General features: G+C 44.4%; 1 protein-coding gene across 1 annotated transcript in view; it reads right to left on the bottom strand.

The window, feature by feature from the left end:
- Positions 1-9,056, bottom strand: part of sparta (spartin a) — a 17,511-nt gene extending 8,455 nt beyond the window's left edge. Inside the window, exons 1-3 of the mRNA XM_024140227.2 lie at positions 8,866-9,056; positions 6,731-7,618; positions 2-165 (exon numbers count right to left, since the gene is read on the bottom strand). Of these exons, the coding sequence (XP_023995995.2) occupies positions 2-165; positions 6,731-7,597 (1,031 nt within the window). The 5' untranslated portion in view covers positions 7,598-7,618; positions 8,866-9,056. The remainder of the gene's footprint in view (position 1; positions 166-6,730; positions 7,619-8,865) is intronic.
- Positions 9,057-13,084: the final 4,028 nt, after the last annotated feature.

Raw genomic sequence — 13,084 nt, 5'->3', positions numbered from 1 at the left:
GAGGTCCTGAAAGGCATGTCTGTCTGCTGCAGGCAGTTCTGAGGACAGCACAACCCCTACGTAGGACCCAGGAATCCCCGCCATGGTGTTAGGAAACATAAAGATCCCAGAGGTAGACAGCAGCACTGGGGTGTCTGGGGTCAGGGGGTACAGCCAGTCACACACCTGCAACACACACACACACACACGTTAGGCAGGAGCACTGGGGTGTCTGGAGTCATGGGGTACAGCCAGTCACACACCTGCAACACACACACACACACCTGCAACACACACACACACATCCTCATCTGCACATCTATCACTCCAGTGTTTAATTGCTAAATTGTAATTACTTCGCCACTATGGCCTATTTATTGCCTTGCCTCCTTTGCACACACTGTATACAGATTTTCCTATTGTGTTATTGACTGTATGTTGGTTTATTCCATGTGTAACTCTGTGTTGTTGTTTTTGACACACTGCTTTGCTTTATCTTGGCCAGGTCGCAGGTTGTAAACGAGAACTTGTTTTTAACTGGCCTACCTGGTTAAATAAAGGTGAAAATAAATACATTTAAAAACACACACACACACACACACACACACACACACACACACACATTAGGAAAGAGCACTGGGGTTACTAGGATTACAGTGTGTATGCCAGAGGTATTCAGTGTGACCCTCGTCAGGGTACAACACCGTGGCTACCAAAACAACAACATGTACGGCATACAGTATGTAGACTATATCACTGGTTGGCCGTTGGCATCGTCAGGGCTGGGAAACTGCTATTTGTTCGTTCAGACCCGAGCCATGGTACATTACCGCAGCCAGCAACACAACAGAACAGCAGAGTCATCTGTTAACTGGCCCCATTGTACTGCTGGGACACTGAGCTACCCAGAACACAACAGGGTTCGAGTTAGACACCACAGGCCAGTCAACACACATGCCTGGGTTTAACACGTCTGACTAGGTCACATCCTAAATGGCACCCTATTCCCTACATAGGGTTAGAGAGCGTTGGACTAGTCACCGAAAGGTTGCAAGATCGAATCCCCGAGCTGACAAGGTCAAAATCTGTCGTTCTGCCCCTGAACAAGGCAGTTAACCCACTGTTCCCTGGTAGGTCATCATTGAAAATAAGAATTTGTTCTTAACTGCCTTGCCTAGTTAAATAAAGATAAAATAAATAAATATAGTACACTACTTTAGACCAGAGCCCTATGGTACCCTATTCCCTATATAGTGCACTACTATAGACCAGAGACCAATGGTACCCTATTCCCTATATAGTGCACTACTATAGACCAGAGACCAATGGTACCCTATTCCCTATATAGTGCACTACTTTAGACCAGAGACCTATACAAAAGTAGGGCACTATAGGTCAGGGGTTCCCCAAAGTCGGTCCTGCCCCCCTGGTACACGTTGTGGTTTTGGTCCTCACACGACACAGCTGATTCACATAACCCACTCATCATCAAGCTTTGATTATTTGAAATCAACTGTGTGATGCTGGGACAACAAAAGGAATTAACCTGTTGAGGACAGAGGGCGCTGTTTTCACTTTGGGGGAAAATCGTGCCCAATTTAAACGGCCTCGTACTCAATTCTTGCTCGTACAATATGCATATTATTATTACTATTGGATAGAAAACACTCTCTAGTTTCTAAAACCGTTTGAATTATATCTGTGAGTAAAACAGAACTCATTTGGCACAAACTTCCTGACCAGGAAGTGGAAAGTCTGAAAACGATGCTCTGTTCTAGGGCCTGCCTATAAATAGGCATGATACGTATTAGTATACATGCACGTCATACACCTTCCCCTAGATGTCAAGAGGCAGTGAGAGAAGAAATTATGTGTTTATCTTGGTCTGAGGTATAATAAATCCTCTTGGAATGACGTGTCACCCATTTCCTGTTAAGCGCGAGGATGGACCTGGAATTGCCTTCTGAAAAGCTGTCGTTATAGGCGACTACTATCTCCGGCTTTGATTTTATTTGATACATGTGACAATATCATCGTAAAGTATGTTTTTTCAATATAGTTTTATTAGATTATTGACATTTTTTTGGGACGTTAGGCGTGTTGCGTTGTCTGTGTTTGTTGACGGATGGAGAGCTTTGCGCCACTTGGCTAGTGTGCTTGCTAATTCAAGAGGGAAAAAGGACGTTCTAAATCCAAACAACGATTGTTCTTGACAAAGGACCTCTTGTACAACATTCTGATGGAAGCTCATCAAAAGTAGGACCCATTTTATGATGYTATTTCATATATCTGTCGAACTGTGTACTATTAGTTTTGCGCCCAGGTTTTGGGCACTGTCTCGCCATAACGTAAGCCTTATGTCGTAATGAAGTTATTTTTAGAATTCTAACACTGCGATTGCATTAAGAACTAGTGTATCTATCATTTCCTATACAACATGTATTTTTTTGTCATGTTTATAAATAGTTATTTGGTCAGAATATGTGAGAGTCAGAAAAATATCCGGACGTTCTGTGAAAAAGATGCTACGTTAGCACAATGTATAACCACTGATTTCAGCTCTAAATATGCACATTTTCGAACAAAACATAAGTGTATGTATAACCTGATGTTATAGGACTGTCATCTGATGAAGGTTAGTGAAAATTAATATCTTTTGCTGGTTTATTCGCTATCGCTAACGTGCCTATTGCTATCGCTAACGTGCCTTGATGAATGAATGCGGTAGTGTGGTAGGCTATTGTAGTAAGCTAATATAATGCTATATTGTGTTTTCGCTGTAAAACACTTTAAAAAAATCGGAAATATTGGCTGGATTCACAAGATGCTTGTCTTTCATTTGCTGTACACGATGCATTTTTCAGAAATGTTTTATGATGAGTATTTAGGTATTCCACGTTGGTCTCTATAATTACTCTGGCTGCTTCGGTGCTATTTCTGACGGTAGCTGTGATGGTAACTGCAATGTAAAACTGATTTATAGCTCAAATATGCAMATTYTTCGAACAAAACATAGATTTATTGTGTAACATGTTATAAGACTGTCATCTGATGAAGTTGTTTCTTKGTTAGTTTGGTTGGTTCTTGGTTAGTTAGGTTGGCTTTGTGCATGCTACCTGTGCTGTGAAAAATGTCTGTCCTTTTTTGTATTTGGTGGTGAGCTAACATAAATATACGTGCTGTTTTCGCTGTAAAACATTTTAAAAATCGGACATGTTGACTGGATTCACAAGATGTGTATCTTTCATTTGCTGTATTGGACTTGTTAATGTGTGAAAGTTAAATATTTCTCAAAAATATTTTTTGAATTTCGCGCTCTGCCTTTTCAGTGGAATGTGGGAGGAGTTCCGCTAGCGGAACCCCGGGGCCAGACAGGTTAAACTCCAACTGTCTGTCTGCCTGAAGGCAAGCAGGCTACTCTTGCCCCAGCTCAGTCCCAAGATCAATACACACGAACAAGATCAATACACACGAACGAAAGTTCACGATCATCTTTGATAGACAGACAACAACAACAAAAACATTGCTGACCCAGCAGTAAACTTTGGCTCTGGAATGAGTCTGTAGCGTTACAATCATGTGCTGTTATTGAGCAAATGACCAATTTTGTATTTTTCCCCCAGTCAGTCAAAGAGGCACAGTAACCAATGTAGTGTATTGACACAGGTCTCTCTGAAGTCTACTCCTTTGTCTCTTTATACCAATCACCAATTCCACTATCAGAGCCATCCATTCCTTTCTAAAAATTATGAGAGTCATCCCAGAGTCGTCCCAGAGTCGTCCCAGAGTCGTCCCAGAGTCGTCCCAGAGTCGTCCCAGGGTCGTCCCAGAGTCGTCCCAGGGTCGTCCCAGAGTCGTCCCAGAGACGTCCCAGAGTCCACCCCAGAGTCGTCCCAGAGTCGTCCCAGCGTCGTCGCCAAGATCGTCCCAGAGTCGTCCCAGACAGCTCGTGGAGCTTGTTCATACGCAGAGTAATTTATGACCTCGTGGCGCCAGGGCAGGTCTGATAAGGTCTCAGCCTGGCAGATTCTTACATAAATCTTGACCCTTTGTCAATCTAAATAATTCGTTTCTCTCTCCAAGAAGTGAATGTATATGTTTATGTTGATGCTGTGTTTATAGCCCTTTATAGACATGTTGTAAGTGTAATGACATTTGCCATTTATTCATGTACACATACTGTACCAGTCCAAAGTGTGGACACACCTACTCATTCAAGGGTTTTTCTTTATTTTTACTATTTTCTATATTGTAGAATAATAGCGAAGACATCAAAACTATGAAATAACACATATGGAATCATGTAGTAACCAAAAAGTATTAAACAACTCAAATATATTTGAGATTTGAGATTCTTCAAAGTAGCCACCCTTTGCCTTGATGGCAGCTTTGCACACTCTTGGAATTCTCTCAACCAGCCTCATGAGGTTGTCACCTGGAATGCATTTCAATTAACAGGTGTGCCTTGTTAAAAGTTAATTTATGGAATTTCTTCTTAATGTATTTGAGCCAATCAATTGTGTTGTGGACAAGGTAGGGGTGGTATACAGAAGATAGCCGTATTTGGTAAAAGACCAAGTCCATATTATGGCAAGAACAGCTCAAATAAGCAAAGAGAAATGACAGTCGCATCATTACTTTAAGACATGAAGGTCAGTCAATCCGGAAAATGTTAACTTTGAAAGTTTCTTCAAGTGCAGTCCCAAAAACCCATCAAGCGCTATGATGAAACTGGCTCTAATAAGGACCACCACAGGAAAGGAAGACCCAGAGTCACCTCAGAGGATAAGTTCATTAGAGTTACCAGCCTCAGAAATTGCAGCCTAAATAAATGCTTCAAAGAGTTCAAGTAACAGACATCTCAACATCAACTGTTCAGAGGAGACTGTGTGAATCAGGCCTTCATGGTCAAATTGTTGCAAAGAAACCACTACTAAAAGACACTAATAAGAAGAAGAGACTTGCTTGGGGCAAGAAACACGAGCAATGGACATTAGACCGGTGGAAATATGTCCTTTGGTCTGATGAGTCCAGATTTTTGGTTCCAACTGCGTGTCTTTGTGAGATGCGGTGTGGGTGAACAGATGATCTCTGCATGTGTGGTTCCCACCGTGAAGCATGGAGGAGAGGTGTGATGGTGCTTTGCTGGTAACACTGTCAGTGATTTATTTAGAATTCAAGTCACACTTAACCAGCATGCCTACCACAGCATTCTGCAGCGATACGCCATCCCATCTGGTGTGCGCTTAATGGGACTATAATTTGTTTTTCAACAGGACAAGGGCACAAAACACACCTCCAGGCTGTGTAAGGGCTATTTGACCAGGAAGGAGAGAGATGGAGTGCTGCATCAGATGACCTGGCCTCTACAATCACCCAACCTCAACCCAATTGAGATGGTTTAGCATGAGTTGAACCGCAGAGTGAAGGAAACGCAGCCAACGAGTGCTCAGCATATGTGGGAACTCCAGGTGAGAGTGTAACACACACACACTCACAATTCCAGGTGACTTCCTCATAAAGCTGGTTGAGAGAGAGCCAAGAGTGTGCAAAGCTGTCATCAAGGCAAAGGGTGGCTACTTTGAAGAATATAACATCTATTTTGATTTGTTAAACACTTTTTTGGTTACTCCATGATTCCATATGTGTTATTTCATCGTTTTGATGTCTTCACTATTATTCTACAATGTAGAAAATAGTAAAAAATAAAGAAAAACCCTTGAATGAGTAGGTGTGTCCAAACTTTTGACTGGTAGTGTATGTTTTTACGTGGTCCTTGTAGCCGGATTTAGAGACCAACAGTTTTTTTTTTTACAAGGTCCGTAATTTCTCCGGATTTAGCGACCAATAGTTTTTTACTCTGTAATTGGTTCCACGAGTGGAACCTCACCATCATCAGGACTAGAAAGACTTCTCATTCAGCAGAACCTCCCACCATCCTCCTCTCATCTGCCTAATGGAGAGGAATCCATTGTGACCTCACCACTGGGAGAGAATTCTAGAATTCCATTTAGGTCTGGGAATTCTTCGTGGTCATAGCAACACCAAACAAAGAGAATACGGACGGCAGGTTGCCTAGCGGTTAGAGGGTTGGGCCAGTAACTGAAAGGTCTTGGGTTCTAATACCCAAGTAGACAAGGTGGAGAATATGTTGACGTGCCCTTGAGCAAGGCCCTTATCACTCATTTGCTCGTGGGATGCTATACTGCTATGGCTTGTAAAACAACACATGACAATAAAACTATGGTAGACCAATCCCACCTCTGTCTGTGTACGAAATGCTTGAGCAGTGGGTTGACACGGTATCGATCTACGGCATCTGCCATCCGTCTCACTAATCCTGGACTAAGAGATTTGGCTACACTCAAGTTAGTCTCACTCGTCTGGAATAAGATATGATCTGTGATGGTGATAGTTCTGAGACAAGGGGAAACAACTTCATCTGTAAACAACAGATCTTATCTGGAGATAGAGATCTGGGGCATGTTCAGTAGGGCACAACGTACCAAAACAGTTGGATGAAACTACCTCAGCTGCCACAACCACAGTCACCCTCAAACCTTTCTCTACTGTTCTTTTACAAACAGGAGTTTATTTTCAATTCATTATGCAGTTACTCTCCATGCACCTGGTAATACGATAGGTGTGTTGGAGACAATATACTATATTCTATTGGTACACACACACACAAGCCAACACCCACCCTCACACTCTCTCTCATACACACACACCCCCCCAGTTGTTTCCTTACGTGTAGGAAGACTGACACTCCTCCGTTGGCCTTGTCGTTGAGCTGGCTGCTGAACCTGACGATGCGTAGATAACCCGGGTACGACGGGGCGCTCACCTGGCCATCCGACGACACGAAAAACATCTGCACCCCCCGAGGGAGGAACAGAAGCTCCTCTCCGTCCCCCCCTACCCCTCCCTCAGGCTGTGGAGGTCCCCCAACCCTCTGCCCCCCCAGACCCCCTCCTCCGGCTGGGCTATAAGCCAGGCTGTGGTGCCCGTCGGTGGGCTGTGGGGTGTAGGCTGGGGGCTGCTCTCCTGGGAGTCCCAAGGGCAGGGCAGGGAGGATGGGCAGGGAGGGGGCCATGGTGCTGCCTGTAGCCCCGGCAGAGAGGCTGTCTGTTGGGGTAGCCCCGGGTGGCAGTGTGGGGTAGAGATGGAGGAGGGGGTTGGAGGAACCAGGCGGCTGCATAGGGTGGGGGTGGGGTGGGGTAGAGGCACTGGGCAGAGGGTGGGGTAGAGGCCCCAGGGTGGGGTAGAGGCACTGGGCAGAGAGATCCACTAGATCCACCAACGCCGGGCCTCCCTGGCCCGCTGTCCCCACCCCTGCGGTCTCCATGTTAGCTAGTCGGGTGCTGATGTTAGTCAGAGTCTCCCTCATCTTCTGCTGCAACTGCCTGGCCGTGTCCCAGGGGGCTCCCTGGTTCTGTGGCCCCCTGGTAGGGACCTCCAGGCCCAGGGTTAGGTGCTGCCGGCCCCTCCTGTACAGCTCCAGGGCCTGGGGCCCCTGTCCTGCCTGGTCAGCCGCCAGGCCCCTGGTGAGACACTCCAACGCAAGGTCATACTGGTCCCTTATCAGCAGCAACTCTGCTGGCTCTGCCAACGACATGTCTTACAGCAGGCTGGAGATCTAGACAGAGGAGAGGAGAGGGGGATGAGGAGAGGAGAAAAGGATGAGAGGAGAAACATGGGAGGGAAGAGGAGATAAAAAACAGAAGAGTTGGTGAGATGAGGGCGAAGGAGAGGAGGATGAAGAGGGGGAAATTAGAAGGGGGAGAAGAGGGGGGTAGAAGAGAGGTGAGTGGAAGAGAAGAGGGAAATCAATAAGAAGGCCAATTGTCACTATTACTATTTTGTACCTCTGTGAAACCAGCCTGGTCTCAGACTAGACGTAGCATAGTAAAAGTAAATGCGGAACACTCAAAGTAGCATGATATGTTAAGTTTGGTATGGTTACACAAGACAGATGGTTACTTATTGAGGCAAAAATTAAAGTAGGGTGGTTTGTAGCGGGTAGACATATAACGCAAATGTCTAGCGAGCCAAAGGTTGCTAGTCCGAATGTCATTACAGACAACTTTAGCAACTTTTCAACGATTTACTACTTTTTAGCTACTAACCCTTGCCCTAAACTAAAACATTTTAGTTAACCCTTCCCCTAACCCTTTAACCTAACTCCTAAACTTAACCCCTAGCCTAGGTAACGTTAGTAACATATCATACATTTTGCAAAATCGTAACATATTGTACATTTTACAAATTCTGGACATTTAATACGAATTGTAATTTGTAACATATCATACGAAATGGGTGGTGGACATCCACAAATTAATACCTACTGTACCATATGAAACCTAACATATCATTCTAAATGGAATGTGTCGGGTTTTACATACAAAATAATACGAAATGCGCTGAGACCATGTTGGTGAAACCGGTTGTCAAATACACACCCAAAGAGAATGACATTAGGTGCTATTGAAAACTACACAATATTCAAATCTCTAATTTGATATTAAGATAAAAACTACCCAACACTTTATTAGGTATTATAACTAGACATTACTGTTGAAAATAATTATTCAGGAAGTAATCGTGACAGCTTTTTCCTCCAAATCTCTCAGCTATGCGTTTAGGGGGGTTTGTCTGGCTGGTTCCACCTGTATGACAACATTCAACAGATATTTTTAAAGCGTGATGTTTCTTTCAACAATAATGAAAACTCTTGAATAGTTATGTAGATTAGTTCTTGTCATTTTGACCAAAAAAACGGCAGTTTTCTTACGGTCAAATAACGACTGAGTAGGCTACTGTTGTCTACATAGCTACTCAACTTTACGGACAGTCGCACACAAACCGAACCCCAAATAAACCTACCTTTACCGGCAAACTCGTGATTTCAAACTAGAAATGGAAATAAGTAGACAATGTTAGTTAATAAGAAGTAACATTGTAGCCATCTATCAAAAATACGTTTTTCTTTCTCGGATCAACGTGCGCTTATCCTGCTGTGTCTCGCTGTCCCCAAACAGACGCACATCTGACATTCGCGAAACACAGGTTGAGGGTCGTCACTAGTTACCACAGCCACAAAGTCATAAACCCCGCCTATTTATACAATTGTATCTTCTTAAAATCTGATTTAAAACGTAACCTTAACCACACTGCTGACGTTATGTCTAACACTAATGCTTGACTTGGGATGAACAAGGCACAGTAGACTATATTCACACACAAATTCCCAAATTACATTATGCTATAGAGACATGTGATTATTCCCTGTTAAGGGTTCATAAACATTTTGTCAGATGGAATTTCATGACTTCTCCATGACCAATAATTAGTGTTGTCTCTATATAGCCTACATTAAAAAAGTCAGCATAAATGTGTTATTGACACTAGAAGGCTGCTCTGTGTCCTACCGAGCAAAAAGGCAGTAACAGCTCATTTGGTCTAAAATGAGTTAATGTCATTTTTTGCCACATTAAATACATGCTTAATCATGTAGACAAGTATCCTGCCTCTATTGTATTGTGTTTTGGAGAAAATGTTAGCAGTAACTGCATAAAGTTACTGTGAAACCAAAAGCCATTTTTCTCCGTTTAGCTGGTCTCTGATCCCATGTAGGCTTACTGTCGTTGTGCCTTTGAACAAGGCACTGTTAGACTACTGTATAAAACACATGTGGTCAACCTTCCATCTGGAGAGCTACTGGGCATGCAGGCAGCCCTGAAACACATCCGAGTCTGCTTATCAAAGCCCTGTTGAGCTGCTGATGTTTAGGCTACAGCATGGTGGGTTAGAGCAGGGCTGATGTTTAGGCTACAGCATGGGGAGTTAGAGCAGGGCTGATGTTTAGGCTACAGCATGGGGAGTTAGAGCAGGGCTGATGTTTAGGCTACATAATGGTGAGTTTAGAGCAGGGCTGATGTTTAGGCTACAGCATGGTGGGTTAGAGCAGGGCTGATGTTTAGGCTACAGCATGGTGAGTTAGAGCAGGGCTGATGTTTAGGCTACAGCATGGTGAGTTAGAGCAGGGCTGATGTTTAGGCTACATAATGGTGAGTTAGCAGCAGGGCTGATGTTTAGGCTACAGCAGTGGTGGTTAGAGCAGGGCTGATGTTTAGGCTACAGCATGGTGAGTTATAGAAGGGCTGATGTTTAATCTACATAATGGTGATTTAGAGCAGGGCTGATGTTTAGGCTACAGCATGGTGAGTTAGAGCAGGGCTGATGTTTAGGCTACAGCATGGTGAGTTAGAGCAGGGCTGATGTTTAGGCTACAGCATGGTGGGTTAGACCAGGGCTGATGTTTAGGCTACAGCATGGTGGGTTAGAGCAGGGCTGATGTTTAGGCTACAGCATGGTAGGTTAGAGCAGGGCTGATGTTTAGGCTACAGCATGGTGAGTTAGAGCAGGGCTGATGTTTAGGCTACAGCATGGTGGGTTAGACCAGGGCTGATGTTTAGGCTACAGCATGGTGGGTTAGAGCAGGGCTGATGTTTAGGCTACATAATGGTGAGGTAGAGCAGGCTGATGTTTAGGCTACAGCATGGTGGGTTAGAGCAGGCCTGATGTTTAGGCTACAGCATGGTGGGTTAGAGCAGGGCTGATGTTTAGGCTACATAATGGTGAGTTAGAGCAGGCTGATGTTAGGCTACAGCATGGTGGGTTAGAGCAGGCTGATGTTTAGGCTACAGCATGGTGGGTTAGAGCAGGGCTGATGTTTAGGCTAAGCATGGTGAGTTAGAGCAGGGCTGATGTTTAGGCTACAGCATGGTGAGTTAGAGCAGGCTGATGTTTAGGCTACAGCATGGTGAGTTAGAGCAGGCTGATTTAGGCTACAGCATGGTGGAGTTAGAGCAGGGCTGATGTTTAGGCTACAGCATGGGAGTTAGAGCAGGCTGATGTTTAGGCTACAGCATGGTGAGTTAGAGCAGGGCTGATGTTTAGGCTACATAATGGTGAGTTAGAGCAGGGCTGATGTTTAGGCTACAGCATGGTGAGTTAGAGCAGGCTGATGTTTAGGCTACATAATGGTGAGTTAGAGCAGGGCTGATGTATGGCTACAGCATGGTGAGTTAGAGCAGGGCTGATGTGTAGGCTACATAATGGTGGTTAGAGCAGGGCTGATGTTTAGGCTACAGCATGGTGAGTTAGAGCAGCGGAGTTTAGGCTACAGCATGGTGGTTAGAGCAGGGCTGATGTTTAGGCTACAGCATGGTGAGTTAGAGCTAGGCTGATGTTTAGGCTACAGCATGGTGAGTTAGAGCAGGGCTGATGTTTAGGCTACAGCATGGTGAGTTAGAGCAAGGCTGATGTTTAGGCTACAGCATGGTGGGTTAGAGCAGGGCTGATGTTTAGGCTACAGCATGGTGAGTTAGAACAGGCTGATGTTTAGGCTACAGCATGGTGAGTTAGAGCAGGGCTGATTTTAGGCTACAGCATGGTGGGTTAGAGCAGGGTTGATGTTTAGCTACAGCATGGTGAGTTAGAGCAGGGCTGAGTTTAGGCTACATAATGGTGGGTTAGAGCAGGCCTGATGTTTAGGCTACATAATGGTGAGTTAGAGCAGGCCTGATGTTTTAGGCTACATAATGGTGAGTTTAGAGCAGGCCTGATGTTTAGGCTACTAATGGTGGGTTAGAGCAGGGCTGATGTTTAGGCTACAGCATGGTGAGTTAGAGCAGGCCTGATGTTTAGGCTACATAATGGTGGGTTAGAGCAGGCCTGATGTTTAGGCTACATAATGGTGAGTAGAGCAGGCCTGATGGTTAGGCTACATAATGGTGAGTTAGAGCAGCCTGATGTTTAGGCTAATAAGTGGGGTTAGAGCAGGGCTGAGTTTGGCTACAGTACCCATGGTGAGTTAGAGCAGGCCTGATGTTTAGGCTACATAATGGTGAGTTTAGAAGCAGGGCTGATGTTTAGGTACAGCATGGTGAGTTAGAGCTGGGCTGATGTTTAGCTTACGCAGTGGTTGAGTTAGAGCAGGGCTGATGTTTAGGCTACATAATGGTGAGTTAGAGCAGGGCTGATGTTTAGGCTACAGCATGGTGGGTTAGAGCAGGGCTGGAATAAAATCCTGCACACCTAGTAGCTCTCCTGGACGATGGTTGGCCACCCCTGAAATAAAAGGTTACCACATTAACCAAATACTGTCTTTATACAATTATTCCCTCATTCAATGAATCAGGGATACAATGGATACGGTAGGCTACTTCGAAGGAAGGTAGCTAACTAAAACATGTTATCTATAACTTTATAAGGCTAAAATATTCATGTTTCAAGGGAGATCTATGCACAGCATGGAAGTTATATGTCAATTCTGAGAATATTTTTTTAAGTTATTGGAATTATATAGCCTATTGTTTAATAGAAATGTCATTGACAATGAGTCAATGACATTAATGCTTAGGCCTACAGCTAAATATACTGAATATAAACGCAACATGTAACAATGTCAACTAGTTTACTGAGCTACAGTTCATATAAGGAAATCAGTCAATTTAAATAAATAAATTAGGACCTAATCTATGGATTTTACATGACTGGGCAGGGGCTCAGCTATGGGTGGGCATGGGAAGGCATAGGCCCACCCACTGGGGAGCCAGACCCAGCCAATCAGAATGAGTTTTTCCCCACAAAAGGGCTTTATTACAGACAGAAATACTCCTGAGTTTCATCAGCTGCCCGGGTGGCTGGTCTCAGATGATCCCGCAGGTGAAGAAGCCAGATGTGGAGGTCCTGGGCCAACGTGGTCTGTGGTTGTGAGGCCAGTTGGACATACTGCTAAGTTCTCTAAAACGACATGGTAGAGAAATATATATTACATTCTTTGGCAACAGCTCTTGTGGACATTACTGCAGTCAGCATGCCAATTGCACGCTCCCTCAACCCTTTTAGAGTGGTCTTTTATTGTCCCCAGCACAAGGTACACCTGTGTAATGATCATGCTGTTTAATCAGATTCTTGATTTGCCACACCTGTCAGGTGGATGATTATCTTGGCAACGGAGAAATGCTCACTAACAGGGATGTAAACACAATTTGAGAGAAATGTGTATGGAACATTTTATTTCAGCTCATGAAACATG

Source organism: Salvelinus sp. IW2-2015, unplaced genomic scaffold, assembly GCF_002910315.2.
Source record: "Salvelinus sp. IW2-2015 unplaced genomic scaffold, ASM291031v2 Un_scaffold2057, whole genome shotgun sequence".
In the NCBI taxonomy this organism is placed as follows: Eukaryota; Metazoa; Chordata; class Actinopteri; order Salmoniformes; family Salmonidae; genus Salvelinus; species Salvelinus sp. IW2-2015.
This window is presented reverse-complemented; position numbering and strand designations above follow the sequence as displayed.